Raw genomic sequence first — 17281 nt, forward strand, 5'->3', positions numbered from 1 at the left:
TGGTCGTCCTTGACTCAATAACTTCCTTAAATCATGAGGTCAGATTTTCTTTTTCTTTTTCCCCCTTTTCACTAATTTTGAGTAAATGGTATTTAAGATACGCTGAAAAAGTAGTAGAAATTGGATAATTGCACTAGTTAGAAAAAGGAGTAAAAAAGAAGAGAGAATAAAGGGCTTTGTATAATTAGAGAGGTTTTGTTTGTCATCATTGGATGCTACAGAAGAAGGTGTTTATTATACTATGAGACTGGGCAGCTACTCCTACTTCTAATTCGTGATTACCTAAGACCCATTTTGTCTCCCTTCTCTTAGGTTTTTCATTTATTACTCAACTCATTTATACTCTATACTTACGACCCAATTTATAAGATGTTGAAGAACTGGATTATAATGTTTTCAGCTTTAGAGACACTAGACTTGATGAAATATTTGATTAGTCATATTTTTTGTATGGTTTTAATTCCAGACCTTATCGTTTGTCCATGAATTTTACATTCTCATTGGCTCAAACACTAAGCCAGACCTAGCCGAAAAAGGTCTTTGAAGTTATACACGATCCACTTGTCACCTCTAGGTGCAAATTATTTCAATATCTAGTTTGTTTTCTGATGTATAAATATCGAGTTAGTTTATAGGCAACTCTTACAAAATCAAACGCATATTATTGATGATAAATTAATCGATTATTTTAATTCATGCCTTCCCTACTAATTTTCAAACTTGGTATATTTCATGCACTTTTTAATGTATATATATCATGCACGTAAAAATTTAAGCAACAAGATCTTTACACTTTAACGAGTGCAAAAAAGAAAAAAAGATAGTAGATCTTTACTTTAACGTTGTGACCACTTATAGTGTTCGACACTCCCGCATGGGTTCAACTCTAACATCACCTTGTATGTCGTTAACCGTTTCACATGAATGTACTAACTGAACCTCGAAATCTACTGAACGTAGCAGAAACAAATGCACTTTGCACATATGACAACCGATGATGCCATCACACACGCGTGTGAGTTCATGAAGAAACCTACTATGTAAGCCAATTTAATATAGGAATAAGTCGCATAATATGTTGATTCATACATATAGTATGCGAATTAAAATTATCTGATAAATTTAAATTTTGAATGATCATTTAAGGGAGAGGCTGATTCATCCAAATCGATCCTAAAGTCAATCCAATAACCATTCTCTCACATTTTAGTGAGATAAAACACTGAAAACACACTAAACTTAGTACGGACGTACGTACATCATGTTATATGCTTTATGCCATATTTTCTAATCCCTTTCCGAACCTCTTATATATGATTTCAATATTGGAATATAATTAAGTGTTTTGAGCGATCTTGATTAATGTTTACTCCGGGACATAGGGCCTTAATCAACTCTCCAACGACCAACTTTCACCTACTAGGAAAACCTCCGGCCTCCACCATAATTTTGCATAAACACATTTCATGGAGTTACTAAAACGTTGGTATAAATTCGTCCCTTTGATAACTTACGTTTACAAATAGATGTGCACTAAACGAACTTATATTTAAAAGAATATTCATTGTGGGAAAAATCCATGAATCCACATAACATGGAAACAAAGATGGATTTGTTAGTTGTTACACCTAATAGTTTATATATATCCTAATATAAAGTAGCGCATGTGCATAAAGATAAAATTTTGCACGATAGTGTAACACCCAGAGAGCAAAGTTAACACGATGCTTCCTCTTTATATCTTCCTATATATTAATTCATTTTATATAACTTTTTTTGCCTTTTATGAAATTAAAAATCAGTAACCATAAAAATGTGTAGACAAAACAAAACAAAGTGGAACCCCAAAATGCAGGGAGAAAGCGCAATGCTTGAATAATAAATTCTAAGAATAAATTTTAATTTTGGTTTGATAAATAATTAATTTTAAAACTTAGATAGCTTGTTTGGTTGAACGTAACATTTGTTTAAGAAAATTGAGTATTCCTTGTCACGATTTTGAGTTTTATCTGAGGTTAATAATTTAGGCCTTCACAACTAACAGGAACAAGATAAAAACTCTAGAGTTAAGGTTATAAAATTTTCTACTAAACGAACACAAAAAAAAAAAAACTTATATCCCACCATATTGATATATAATTTTTAAAAATTTGCATGGCAAGTTCCAAAACACCATGCAAAAAAGATGCATGATTTGTTAAACTTGAGTGGGCGTAGATAGAAGCACTACAAATTCCTGACACATGTTGATAAGATAATTGAGTCACAAGTTTATAAACTTCATTAAGGTGATTGAGGATTATTTGAAAAACAAAGTATAACCGTCCAAATCGTATATATTAAAAAGGTATGACCGTATGAAACTATGAATAATGATAATTTAACAAAAAAAAGGATCGTAAATCCGGATCGGAGAACAAGAATATATATTACTTCTTTTTTTTGCCCTGATTTAAGGAAATTTTTTATTCAAACCGTGTATGAACAAATATGTAGAAGAAAAAAAAAGGATCAGTGTACATATCAATTTAAAATTTGAAAGAAATTTTGTAAGTAGTATTACATATATAAATTGAAAGTGTATAAATGGATTTTGATCATTAGTTTGTATTATACATTCATCTGTGTGCTATATATGTGTCACCTGCAAAAAGAGGCTAAAGAGCCCACTCTATCTCTTAATTAATATACTTCAGACCTATGTATATCATTAGTGCTCCACCCCACAAAATCTTTATAAAATATTCGTTGTATATTTAAAAAAAAAATAGAAGATGTTATGATAATGTTTCCATGCAATGCAAATGGACGCACTTTACCTTATGGAGACCCAAAACATAAAAAGAAATAAAGTTCTAAAGGGACGAAATGATGACAAATTACAATGATTAAAAGTGGGAAATAGTTTCATACTCACACAATCTAACATACAAGACCATACATTTTAATGTCCTACACATACAACAAATTAATGTAGCATAACTATTTAATACTATATAGATATAAGAGTACTTGTTTACACAACTATTTATCAAAACATAAGTGATTGTTGAATCTTTTTAAAAATATTTGATAAAGCATTAATACCAACCTTTTTTATGTCACATTACAATCATCGGAACTGTTAACGATGACTTGTAAAAGAGAAAGGAAATAGAAGAAACCATTTTAAAGGACAAAAGATAGTTTTTTAAGGCTAATCATAATTATTCACATCCGCAAGAAACGGAGAGATACAAAAAGATGAAGAGAAGAACCAAAGTACCAAACCATATGGGGGCAAAAATGTGATTTCAAACTCTCCTAACAAATAATAAGATGGATGAGATGACTCATGACTCACACACACACACCTCCCCTACTTATTAATTATCATTGCCTTTGATGTAAGCAAGTAGTGCAACCACTATTTATATATTTTCTTGCTTCCATTTTTTAATTTATTTGTAGTTCTATTTCAAGACACACATAATAATTATGAGTTCGAAGTTATGTTTTGAATTTTAAAGTCATTGAATGCTTAGCACAAAAGGCAAAAAACGGAAACACACAATTTCACCGCTCACAAAACATGAATTTAATACGTGAATAAAAATAATAAACGCCAAAAACAAATCACAAGATTTTGATAAAGAGAAAGTAATTATAAACGTGAAAGTGCAATAATTCGTATTATTATGTAACCGAACGAGGTCCACGAGGGAAGATATATGGTTAATGAAGCTACATGATTAAGATTTGACCATAAAACAGAAACAATCCACCTTGTAAACTATGATGCTTCACGCTGTGGCACACTCATAACCCATGGAGAGAGTTTTTTTTTTTTTTTTTTTTTTTCTTGGGGTCCCAAAACTTTCCTCGTTCATAATTTCTCTCTTTTTAATAATTTCGATCTTTATCTAAATGAAGGGATGATGAAAGGTTCATGAAGAAAAATCGAACACGAACTCACCTTCTAAGATGTGTTATTATGGCTGATGATGAGTAGTGTTGACTAAACCAATATAGACCAAACCGGGATATGAAAGTAGTAAAGAGAGCAATGAAAATGGTCTAAATTGAATAATGAATGATTATGATATGGTTCGAACCAATCCCAAACCATCATTGCGAATCTTTGGGGGACGACGGCCTATATAGCCCTCCCCTTCATCATCATCATCATTTTCACTCAATAACTCGTTTCACCCTCTTCTATAATTACCATCTTTACCCTTTCCTTGCTACAAAATTACCCCCTCCTATCTAAAACTATCAACCCAAGCCGGTCTACGTATTTAATTTGGTTTTTAGGGTACCCTAGTAAGTAGTAAGAACTGTTCTTTAGTTTAGTTTTTTTTACCACCAACATTATGACTTCCATTCTCGTGCAGATGTCATCTTGGTTGAGTTTTATTTTCCCTACTACAAAACATGCATTTGTGGATTTGAATCCATGTGGTAACACATGAAAGAGCTTAACAAAATTTACAAATACACAATAACCAATCATGATTGAAATCAGAGTACGAAAACTCAAATTTGGTATCTTAATCCAAAAGTGAATCTTTTCAAATCATTGTATTACCATGAATTGGTTATAAATTTGGAGTTGTAGGATTAACTTCTATCATTTTGATATTGTAATGACATTTATAGATTTATTTGGTCTATGATATCAAAACGATATTACTTCACTTGGCGAGTCGGGAATGTACATGGTGAAAAGAGAAAGAACAGCACATCTCATACACCAAACCAAACCCTCCTCAAGTTTATCACTCTTCTCCTCTTACGATCATCATCATTCACATGACGCAACACAAATCTTTTTTTTTTCTTTCCCTCACAAATCATTATTGTTATTTAAGAAAAAAAAAAAGACAAAAAAGAAAAGAAAAAATATAGAGCTGCGAAATCGGCCGCCATCTAAGCATAAACACAACACAAAGCATGATTGTTGTGTCAGGAGAGAGAAGCATGTCCCCTTTCACTCTCTTCTCTCTCTAGCTTTTGGGAGTTCTATATAAGAGACACTATCTTCATTTTGTTCTCTTTGTCCCTCTACCTTCCATACATTTCATACAATCTCTCTCTCTCTTACTTACAACAACATAAACCCACTTCCTTTCGATTTTAGTTAAGTCTCTTCTTCCCCTAAACCCTAAAGGTAAATCTCTCTCACTCCCCTCACGTACAAGCAACGTGATTATCATTTTCCATAACAACAACCCAACTATTTTTTTCTTCTTCTTTATAACAAACTTTAAATTGTTGGAAAATCTTAAAGCTTTATATCCTTTTCTTTCAGACAAAGGCAACCGAATAAACGCTATTTGTTTGTTTTTCTTTTTCAAAAACTCTCTTCTTCTCCTTTTTATTTTACGATAAAAATTCCTTTTGTTCTGTTTTTTTTGCTTGTACCGGCTCTGTTTTGGTGTTTTTTATTTTGTATTTTTGTTATGAAACTTCATCATTATAGTTACTGCATCATCATTACTTTATTTTTGTTCTCATTGTTGTGGTGTTGCTTTATCTTTATTTTTTTCTTCTTTTATCCTCGCAACAAAAAAAAAAGAGCATGATTGTTCCTCTGTTTGATCATTGATTCTTCTTTAAAGAAAAGAAACATTTTGAACATTTTTTGGTAGAAACCGAAATAAATGCGGTCATGATTTTTGCTTAATGTAAATTTTCTCATTAAACGTGTGAAGCTGCACAACCCATGTGGTGCTGTAATGATTTAACCGCAACTATCTATAATCATTTCACGAAATCTTTATTAAATCTCTCTTCTTCTTCTTCCTTTTTTTGTAACATAATTTCACATTCTTTTTTGTTGGAGGAAACAGAACTTGTCGACATGGAGAGGCTAAACTCGAAGCTGTACTTGCAAAACTGTTATATAATAAAGGAGAACGAGAGGTTGAGGAAGAAAGCTCAGATTCTGAATCAAGAGAATCAACAACTCCTCTTCGAACTCAAACAGAAGCTCTCCAATGGATCATCAAACCAAGGAAGCAACAACAACAACAATCTCTCTTCATCATCAAGCTCTGCTTCTGGACATTAATCCTGATCATGGAACAACAACAAGAACTCTTTAGGACAAGATTTGGATTCGGTTAACTAGAAGAACCCTATATCATCATTTTCTTTTCTTCTATTGGTGTAGTAATGTAAGGAAAAAAAAACTTAGTTAAGAATAGTTTTATTAGTGGTAGTATTATTATTATTATAAATTATCGAGTAGTTTTTTTAAATTTTTATATTTGGTGGGTTCTTCTTTCTTTCTTTGTTCCTGATTTACTAGAAAAAGGACAGAAGCGTTGTGTGCTCTCTCTGACCTATTCTTCTTCTCTCAGGGATATTTTACTTTTGTTTCCATTTATATGTTAATTAGATTTTTCTATTTTGCCTTTTCATGTGGGGTTTGGTTGTTTAGGACATGGTGGATTCTGGGAGACTACATTGTACCCTTCTGAGCTCTTCTCTTAACTTAAACAACCAGTATCTTTACATTTTTTTATTAATATCCCTTTTGTTATTGGGTTCTACATTTTCCTTTAATTTTTTAAAATAAATTACATGGTCTTGAAATAACAAATTGTAAAGGGTAGTAATTAATAACATATGACATTGGTTGTAGTTTCTTTCTGTCACAGTTATGTTAGTTAGGAGTTCTATAACCTGAAGGTCCTCAACCAAAATTTTTAAAGTAATAGTATATAAATTATAAAGCAGTTTGTTTTCTCTTAATTACCAAAAGTTATGTAAGGATAAAGTAGTGATAAGGTCCATAAGGGATACCAGAAGCTACGAGAAAAGTGTGTTTAGAAGAACATAAGTACTTGGTAGTTACTACCAAAGTACCAATTTTAAATCACGTGATCAAAGTTGTGTCCTATTGACTGTATTTATTAGATCATGTGCATATTAAAATGTTAATTATTGCCTCCTTTTTAAACAATTTTGGTTTATGAATGTTCATAATATAGTATTGCAAATGTTCATAATAGTATTGGTCTTCAACTTTTTAAAATCATGCAAATGTATAGAACTAGTGAATCTATTACAGTGTAGGGATATTTTTTGTGTTCGCTGGAGATGATTTTTCTTACATCTTTGACTCATAAACATCACACATCTCACACAAAAGATTTACCCGACCTTAGCCAAAAGTTTCGACTCTATTTCATTCTTGTCCTTCACCAAAATCTTTGGTTGGGACGTACGTCGTCCGCCCCAACCACATGTCTTATTGAGGGATCACTCATATCCTTAGATCATCGTGTCAAGTTCACACAAGCACATACTGGAGTACACATCAATTTCTTGACCTATAAATCCAAACCAGCTTCTTCAAATTTCGTAGGAATGTCGCATAGAACTCACTCAAGTGCTAGTGAGAAAATTACAGAGACACCTACGAATCTAGAAACATAATTTTCGTAACATCTAAGTGAATATCATCATGGTAAACTCAGACTTTGAAAGTCAACTTTGAAAAAATAATCTCCAGAAAATTATTCCGTTTGATGATTACCCCTCAAAATCTCTATGGAATAATATCATGCAAGACATCATCTTCTGAATCTCTCTGATGCAAGCTTATGGACTTCCGTTCAATTTATAATCATTGTTTCTCTATTCAAAAAAAAATTAAAAAATGAATTTTGGCATATTGACATTGGACAATATAGTTTAGGACCTTTATGTAAGACTTTGTGATGTTACATCTTACTAGACCATCCTTTTCCTATCTCTAGGATTATTACCGAAAAAAAATGGGACAATTAGCCACATTGATTTTGGAGACACTAACCATTATAAATTTTTTTGATTGTTTTTGTCTAATTACAGAAGTCAATACTTACAAAAGTAAAACTACATAAGCTATCAAGAACATTAGCTTGCAGTAAAAGACCATGACTTAAATACTGTGTGTATCCAAATAGATTCTGAGACATGATCAGTGGAAATTTGAAAACATAAACCAGGAGATGTGTTCAATTCCACAAACAATAGCCAAACCAACAAGGGCAATCGTCGGTTCTGTCATTGTACATGAGAGGCTTAGTTAAAGGAAAGAGAAGTGAGACGAACCCAACCACACCGCCTAAGAACGCCAGACTCACCAAACCTGAGAGAAGAACCATGACCATCTTTATAGCTTAATTCTTCTGTGTCTGCATTTGTTAAACAAACAACCTTGAAATTTATGTCTTACCCTTTCCTCTTGCGTATAGCACAGGCAATCCCATGTAGTTGCAGAATATATGAGCAAATAAAGGAGCAGAGAGATGTCCTGTCAATATTACGCAATGCAAGAGACATCATCATCATTAAGGCCAACTTTAGAAGGGCTTTACATGTAACGAATATAAATGCGAGAAATGTACCGGTTCTAATGAAGAGAAAAGATGCATATGCACCAAAAATGACTGTGTAACCAAGCTGAAGACCTGATCAACGAACAAGTGAAGCTCAGGACTTATTAACAAGCATTATTGTTATGACTTAAGGATGGCAAAGATTAAAGTTGGGACATACCAACAATCAGTGAAGCCCTGAGATAGCTGCGGTTATGCCTGATGTACATCTCTCTAAAATGGTTTAAGTGGGCTGCACAGAACAAACAGAAGTCAGACGAATCCAGCAATTTTCATCTCAGTTGAGTTGTAAACTTTCTATCATAGAGAAACAAAGAAACAAACCCAAGCTAAAGAGAATTGGGCAGAGAAAGATGGCACTGTAAATCTTAAATCCAGCACACAGAAGCAAAGGTATCATACAGGCTCGGAAAACAAGTTCCTCGGTTACTGGTGCCTGCAAATCACAAGAAATGCCAAATCTAACAGACAATAATTTGTTCGATTTCGTCTTATGCATATAAAAGTGACAGTTAAAGCATAGCAAAATCATGTCTTATGCAGTTTTAATGCAGAATTGTCAGTTAAGCTAATAGAGATGGCCAACAGAAAAATTACCACGATAAAATTGCGCCAAACGGAAACATTAGAAGCACCTGTCACTACCGAAGAAGGGATTGTTTGGACAAAGCTTATGATGTTATTAAAGGAGCTACACCCTCCACCAGTCTCCTTCCATGATTCCAAGAGCAATAACAATTTCGAGACCAAAGATCCGGCATAAATGAGAGAGGTCAATAGAAGAGGATAGATTACTCCTTGCCACTGTTCCATATCACAAAACAAAACCTTATAAGATAAAAAAGTGTAAACAAGCAAACTGCCTACGAGTAAACACATTGTGACAAAGAGCTTTACTTACCAAATGATCAGTCCTTATGCCATAAACAGATGCCTCCCAGCTTTTTATCTAACATTAACTCGAGCAAAAAGGGATGACAAGTTTCAGTGACTTTTGTAACTAGTGTTGCATTGTATCAAACACATATCATAGTCATGAATCTTTTAACAAGAACCATGTGAACCATTAACACATACATCAACCAAATGCATCTAGTTTTCATCTTTTCTTCATCGATTACATAGACACTGTGGCTTAGTTCATACTATATAACTAGCTTCGTATAGCTTTGACTTAGTTCGATTACAGATTCAACGGAGAGTTCAACTTCAAATCGTGAAATAGGACTTCCAGAGAGAGAAGCTTACCGGGAGTACAAAAGCTGTGAAGACGAGAGACGCTAAAGTAGAAACCGCAGCGCAGATAAATCTCCGAATCATAAATTCTAAATAAGAAGAAGCCGACGGGAGACGGAGAATCACGGTGGGAGCATAAAGAATCAAAACATAGAACAGCGCCATACCGACGCAGGCAGACACCGCCATCGGCATCGACACACTCTCCCCATCGACGGCCATAATCAATTGGGAACGAAGGAGCCCCGGCAAAAAAAGTCACCGTCTAGTCGAAGTCACCGCTGGTTGAATCTTAGTCCGGCGGTCTTCAACCAATTACACCCCGCCACGTTATCGTATAATTTACTGGGCCGATGAGATCCATTGGGCCCTTCAAAAATTATTTGTTTATAAAAAGAGGATACAATGGTCATATCACAGCAGACATATACGTCAACAAACCAATTCCGAAGAAGCCTAGTGGTTATATCTCGTCATAAAACTATATAGACGGACAAAAATACCCTCACGCGCCTTCTTCTAAAGCTGTCTTGTGAGTCTTCGTACGCTTCACTATCAAGAAAAAGGGAATTTTTTCTCGCAATTGATCCAAATCGTGAAACCCTAAAATTCGAATCTCGTTACTAGTTTTGTCGATCTCCGAAGATGACGAAGGATTTCGCAGTTCCACCTGTAGTTTTCCCAACCGGTGGATCTTCAGGCGGTGCTAATGTCCAGCAACGAAGATTCGCACCGATTCCGTTTCAACAGCCACCTCCTTCATCTTCTTCCCAGATCCCTTTCTTATCATTCAACATGGGATCCGCAGCCGCGTCATCCGCTACACAAGCCGGACCATTCGGCGGCACAATCTCTTCATCTTCCTCTTTTGGTGGTGGTTCGCCATCGTTTGAAGACGAGGAGCCTCTGCTTGACGAGCTCGGTATACATCCAGATCAAATCTGGAAAAAGACTAGATCGATTCTAAATCCGTTTCGGATTAATCAAACTGTTCATAAGGATTCAGATCTATCTGGTCCAATCTTTCTATACCTCGCGCTTTGTTTGTTTCAGTTGTTAGCTGGTAAGATCCAGTTCGGTGTTATACTTGGATGGATCGTCGTCTCGTCTATCTTCTTGTACGTTGTGTTCAACATGCTTGCTGGTCGAAACGGGAACCTTAATCTCCATACGTGTACGAGCTTGGTTGGTTACTGTTTGCTTCCGGTGGTGGTTTTATCTGCGGTGTCGTTGTTTGTGCCGCAAGGAGCTGGGGTGGTTAAGTACGTGCTTGCGGGGGTGTTTGTTTTGTGGTCAACTAGGGCTTGTTCTACTTTGGTGGTTTCACTCGCTGATGGTGGTGAAGAGCATCGTGGCTTGATCGCGTACGCTTGTTTCTTGATCTATACTTTATTCTCTCTTCTTGTTATATTTTGAATGTCCTCTGCAAGTAGCAAAAAAAAATTGCTACAAGTTCTTTGATGTGAGGTTGATGAATTGGGTGGGAATAGCAGCGAAGGTGTAAAGGCTTTTTTTTTTTTTTGGGGATAAATTTAGAAAGATGTTTAAGAAGAAATTTGATTCAATGTTTGTGTATCTTTTCACTTGATCTACGAGGTGTTTACTTAAGAATTATTTTATACGATTCCATTGATGTGTTTGTTCAGCCTTTTGACATAACTTGTTTGGGATTAAATGCCCTGAGCCAATGCAGAACATATTGTTTTTTTTTTTTTGATAAGAGCTTAATATGCTTCCTTTTGCTTGTCTGGTATGAAGTTATGAAGATGTGCTTATATCTCGGATTATTCTCTTAGGTGTCAAGTTTTTAGGAATGGTTGACACTGTTAGGATTTGAGTAAATTATGTTTAGATTTTGGCTGATGGGAAGTTTGGAACTAAGACAGTCGAATGAAATTCTGATTAGCATCTAGGAGTTACTTGGTATTGGTTTCTTCCCGAATAGAGAAATAGTGTGACATGTGCTCTTGGCGTCAGTTTACTATCCTAATGTCATTTTCTAGAACTGCCTGTACTTTTGTTGATTGAGTTTTGCCACATTAAAAAGAGTTGTCTTCATCTTAGGCACAGTCTCTTTAGATGGAATTCGCTCTGAAATTGAGTATATCAGTCTTGCTAGAGCTTAACGTGAATGCTGTTGGGAACCTTTTCTCTTCTTTGCCAGTTATACCTTGACCCACGGAACTAACTACTTTTTAGTGTTCCACCAGTGTTTCCACAATATTTGAACAGGAAACAAACAATGTAGATATATCACTCTGATGGATGTACTAAAGAGATGCTCATGTTCTTGAGTACCCGAACAAATAGAAACCAAACTTTTAAGCGGGTCGTTATATCCTTTACAATGTTTTGCGAAATGTAGCCATGTACACCACCTAATTCCTCTATTATATCCTTTAATATGAAATGATCAACTTGTAGTGATAAACCATTAAACATTCGTCTTAACACATGCCATGTATAGACAGCACCGTAAAATATTAAGTTAAGCGTTCTTACCCTCAATTCTTAGTTTTTCAAGATAAAAGAAACCCTCTAAAAACCAAACCAAATCACTCCAACCTGTGACGTTGCCGGCACTGCACTAGAGATGTCTGCAGCTGGTAACAGACAGTTGGCCAGTAAAACACTGCCTGTCCTTGCCGGAAATCTCTTCCAATCGTACGGTGGAGACGACGTCAGATCATTTACTGCCTCCAAGTCTATCTCGAACAGATCATCTTCACTACCTTCCTCGCCATCGCTTTTAGGTTCTTTTGGTTCTTGTTTCTCTTCTTCTTCTGCTTCTGCTTCTGTTCCCCAGTTTACCAAACCCGCACGATGTGTCATGTTGATTCTGATTAATTTCCGGTTTAGGAATCTTGTGGTTTACACTTGATTCTGTAGTTATTACGTATATATAGAGGGTGTATAACGGGAGGAGAAGATGGGTCAGTAGAACGGTCCTCAACGAATCTACAACTATCTTTGTTGGGAATTTTTGGGACTTTCACGATACCTACTTTTATATAAAGAGAAAAGGAAATTCCAAAAGAAGAAAAGATATTGTTATAGACTCGTGACTTGAGAATTATGTAGTAATAAATGTTGTACTATATACTACATAAATGTTCACGGTGCAACGGTCGCTGTATGCATTTTTAAATGAGCAACCGTCATAAATGATACATTACTAGTTTAGTTCTATTTCCTAATATGTTGTTAGGAGGGAATGATATTTTTTACTGTTCTCTCTTCTCAGTTTTTACCTTTTGTTTTTGTCCACCCAAAAATATAGATACATATCCACAAACTTTCTAGTCACCAAAACGAGGCTACTCACATAGTAAGACTAAATACCTCTTAATCTAGTAAATTTTATATATATACAACCTCTCTTTTTTTTTTTTGTGATTTTGAGACATAAGTATATATAAAAATAAGGAACTCCATTTTTTATGCTAAGCTTTGCTCTATATAATGCATAAGATACATATTGACATCGATACTATATTACCAACCGTAAATAGCTCAATGTATATAAATAAAATTTTAGACAACTCCTAGAAATTACTTGTTCAATAACATTTATAAATAAAATATATAAATCATTTCGGTTATTAACTTGAGAAAATGTGCAGACTTAGACTCAAAACCACTTAATTATTTTAAAATGTCACTTGTAAACTATTTCTAACATGGCTAAAATAAGTTTAAAAAAAAAATAAAGTCCATTTCTAACATGGCAAAAATCTATATATCAAGTCCATTTCTAACATGGCTAAAATATATTTGTTTAAATCCCAATGCCATGAAATTAACGGTTCGATCTCAATTCCTGATAAAATGTTGACTAAGTCAACGATATCATTGTCAAAAACTCAAAACTAAATGATAAAATTTAGATTTCTTGTTTACTATAAAAATGTTATACAGTATATAGAGGAGAAGGTACACCTAACACTAATCAGATATACACCTACCAAAAACTACGTATTATTTTGCAATGAACATGTTATGCTTTTGTTTTACAAACTTTGCATATTTTATAAACTCGGTTTGGAAAGATTAATATAAAATTTGTATTTTTATTTAATTAATTAACTTAATTTAAAAACTAATTTTATATCAATTAATTAATAAATAGTATATCATGTGCACGATGAATTCATCATTTTTAATTATTAATTGATATATTTCGTATTTAATTAATTATTTTCTATAAATTTCTGAAAATGTAATTCATTTATATATGATACAATTTTATATATCTAATTAATTCAGTTAATCATCATCTGGACTAAGATGCAAATTATATACAACATCCACATCAACTTCAAGTTGTATATCTCACAATAAGAACTCGAATTCGAGGAACACTACATGTAATATAAAAGTAGTTTAGAGGTTTGTCAATTTTAATAATCATGAAATATTCATAATCTTTGAGTTTTTTTTTAAATATAATTTTTTTCAGCAAATTATTTCAACAATTTTTGGTGATGTATTTGCGTATTTTCACAGTAGATGTCCAAAGTTTACTAATTGTGGTCTATGATGCTGTTTATAACAACTGCAAGAAAATATTTTCAAATATTTGATGATGTCCAAATCTGACATGGCTAAAATATTTTCGTTTAAATCCGAATGACATGAATTCAACTGTTGGATCAATTCCTAATAAAATATTGACTAAGTCAACGACACCATTGTCAAAAACTCAAACACTAAATGATAAAAATTCTGATTTCTTGTTTACTATAAAAAGGTTATATATAGAGGAGAAGGTACACCTAACAGTCTAACACTAATCAGATATACATACACCTACCAAAAATATCTACGTATTATTTTGCAATGAATATGTTACATGCTTTTCTTTTATAAACTTTGCATTTTTTTCTACTTTCCTTTTTTCAGTTTTTCGGGGTCTATTATTCCACTCGGTGATAGTAACTTTGTAATTTAATCAACGGGATTACGTGGCTTAAAGGTATTCACATCTTACTCCTACTACATTGGCTTAACAACTCAAACAAACAAACAAGAAACGACCAAATTTGTAAAAGTTGCAGCAAGCAACCCTTTAGATAGTCTAAACTGCGTTTTTTTTTAGACCAACCTCTCTTCTCTCTTACTTTCCAGCTACTTCCCTTTTTTCTACCTGTATCTCTCTCTCTCGACCATGGCCACTGGATCAACAGATCCTCCTAGGTCTCCCTCCTCAGGTTTGATCTTTTCTTTCTTCTATTTACAATTCACCATTAGATTGTGAAAATTCTTCTTTTGCCCCGAAAAAGGAAAAAAACTCATCAAGAAAAATTTCTCTGATTCCAGTATTTTTAATTTTTGAATTTTTTTGTTTTGTTTCAAGAAGTAGAGAACTTGGAATTGATGTGAAGTGAAATGATTATTAGATTATTGAAATTTAGACAAATCACATTTAATGGTGGCAACAGTCACATTAATTTTTTTTTTGTTTTGAGGAATCTTTAACAGTTTAATAAGTGCCTAAGAGTGATGAGTTTGGGTCTTAAGAGACATCACAGCTTTGTTACTTGCCCTTGAAGATTCATTTTTAAAGACAGGACAAAATCTCTGTTTGTTTGAATCTGAATTACAGGTGTTCTTCAGAAGTTGTTGTTGGTGTTCTTTGTCTGTATAGCTGCTTCGACTTATAAGGCGATCCAGCCTCCTCCATCAAAGCTATGTGGCTCTCCTGATGGTCCATCCATCACAGGACCAAGGATTAAGCTTAGAGACGGAAGGCATTTAGCTTACACAGAGCAAGGAGTTCCAAGAGATAAAGCTACCCATAGAATCGTCGTTGTCCATGGTTCTGATAGTTCCAGGCACGATAATGTTTTCGCAGCGCTACTATCACCGGTACTTGTTTTATAATGTTCTCAAAGCCAAAACATTTACTAGTTGTTACCTGTTTTAAGATGTAAACTTACTGATATCAATGTTGTAGGATATAAAAGAAGGACTAGGTGTGTATATGGTTTCATTTGATAGACCTGGTTATGGAGAGAGTGATCCTGACCCAAACCGTACTCCCAAAAGCTTGGCTTTGGACGTAGAAGAGCTTGCTGATCAGTTGAGTCTAGGCTCTAAGTTCTATGTCATCGGGTTCTCGATGGGTGGACAAGCCACTTGGGCATGCCTTAAGTACATTCCTCACAGGTATCACTTTCAGAACTAACATTCTTAATGATAACATTGTGTGTGTGTGTATAACTCTGTTTGATTCTTTAGGTTGGCTGGAGTAACACTTGTCGCTCCAGTGGTGAACTATTGGTGGAAGAACTTTCCATCAGACTTATCAACCGAAGCTTATTACAAGCAAGCGAGAAATGACCAATGGGCGGTTCGTGTTGCACACTACGCTCCTTGGCTTACTCATTGGTGGAACTCACAGGAGTGGTTCTCTGGATCAAGTGTTGTGGCCCGAAATCTTGGTATGTTGTCCAAAGCAGACAAAGAGATCATGTTTAAGCTCGGTGCTGCAACAAGGCCACATGAGGTATGTATATATTTATAACAATTGCATCATCACTTCTTTCTTCTTCTACTTCACCTATTTGCATTCTCATCAAATCTAAGTCTCTATTTAGGCACAAATAAGGCAACAAGGAACACACGAGACATTGCACCGTGACATGATTGTTGGATTTGGAACTTGGGAATTCGATCCAATGGAACTCGAGAATCTGTTTCCGAACAATGAGGGATCAGTGCACTTGTGGCAGGGAGATGATGATGTGCTTGTCCCTGTGACTCTGCAACGTTACATTGCGCAGAAGCTGCCATGGATCCAATACCATGAGATTCCTGGAGCTGGGCATTTGTTCCCTTTTGCTCCAGGTATGGTTAATAACATTGTTAAGACTCTCTTAACCAACGATGAAGTCAAGAACTAAAAGTCTTATATATCTTCTCTCACAAAAAAAAATGGGGCTAATTTGGTTTTGTGACATGATTGCTATAATACTTTGAACCAATCAGAGAGATTCATGAAATTCTCAAATTTATTTGATTACTGGTACATATGTTGTGGCCTTGTGGGTAGAATGTTGGGATGAGTTTAAAAACTTGTGTGTTTGTTTGGAGTATCGACGATATTAATAATCATACGGAGATATTAACAAACATCCGACCTTAGCTCAGTTGGTAGAGCGGAAGACTGTAGTAGTTGCTGTAATCTTTAGGTCGCGCTGGTTCGATTCCGGCAGGTCGGATATTTTTTTTATTATTTTGTTGATTGTTTGCTATATAGAAAGCAGTATATTATGAATATACAAACAAATTTTAATTGGGATAATCCATATTCGTAAAGTTGAGTCCACGTGCACTCGTAAACGAATGTTGGAATCATATTTTTATGTCAAGTCTAAAAAAAAGATATCTTTTACCAAAGAAGAGGATAATTAATTTCTCGATTTTGTTTTTTTCTTCAATTTAATGAGTTTTTGACTGACACCAAACGCAGTACTACTACTATTCAAAATCGAACAAGTCTACTTTCACTAGCTAAGGACAACAACAACAACAACAACAACAACAACAATAATACATATATTTGTTTTCATATAAAATTGTATTGATCTCTAAAAGTTAATTATACTTTTTTTTGGTTAAAATATATTCCGAAAACAAATTATGAACAAAGAGTTCGACCTATTTTA

The 17281-nt window shown here is 34.3% G+C and overlaps 3 protein-coding genes and 1 pseudogene across 4 annotated transcripts; 3 read left to right on the forward strand and 1 right to left on the reverse strand.

The window, feature by feature from the left end:
• Nucleotides 1–5013: 5013 nt before the first annotated feature.
• On the forward strand, nt 5014–6515 carry LOC104785901 (protein LITTLE ZIPPER 4 pseudogene; annotated as a pseudogene). Its single transcript, XR_767429.3, has 2 exons — nt 5014–5152; nt 5835–6515. The product of XR_767429.3 is annotated as a protein LITTLE ZIPPER 4 pseudogene (transcript).
• A 1276-nt stretch (nt 6516–7791) lies between these two features.
• LOC104785902 (CAAX prenyl protease 2) lies at nt 7792–9905 on the reverse strand. The gene is made up of 8 exons (XM_010511187.3): nt 9624–9905; nt 9277–9324; nt 8973–9179; nt 8700–8811; nt 8536–8607; nt 8385–8447; nt 8213–8290; nt 7792–8125 (listed from the first exon to the last, which is right to left on the reverse strand). Exons 1-8 carry the CDS (start codon nt 9831–9833, stop codon nt 7992–7994), a joined length of 924 nt encoding a protein of 307 aa, XP_010509489.1. The 5' UTR covers nt 9834–9905; the 3' UTR covers nt 7792–7991.
• Nucleotides 9906–10256: 351 nt separating this feature from the next.
• On the forward strand, nt 10257–11256 carry LOC104785903 (uncharacterized). The gene has a single exon (XM_010511188.3). It carries the CDS (start codon nt 10257–10259, stop codon nt 11025–11027), a length of 771 nt encoding a protein of 256 aa, XP_010509490.1. The 3' UTR covers nt 11028–11256.
• A 3331-nt stretch (nt 11257–14587) lies between these two features.
• LOC104785905 (putative lysophospholipase BODYGUARD 5) lies at nt 14588–16623 on the forward strand. Its single transcript, XM_010511191.2, has 5 exons — nt 14588–14821; nt 15217–15479; nt 15568–15779; nt 15852–16119; nt 16211–16623. Exons 1-5 carry the CDS (start codon nt 14779–14781, stop codon nt 16514–16516), a joined length of 1092 nt encoding a protein of 363 aa, XP_010509493.1. The 5' UTR covers nt 14588–14778; the 3' UTR covers nt 16517–16623.
• Nucleotides 16624–17281: the final 658 nt, after the last annotated feature.

Source organism: Camelina sativa, chromosome 5, assembly GCF_030686135.1.
Source record: "Camelina sativa cultivar CO46 ecotype springtype chromosome 5, ASM3068613v1".
Lineage (NCBI taxonomy): Eukaryota > Viridiplantae > Streptophyta > Magnoliopsida > Brassicales > Brassicaceae > Camelina > Camelina sativa.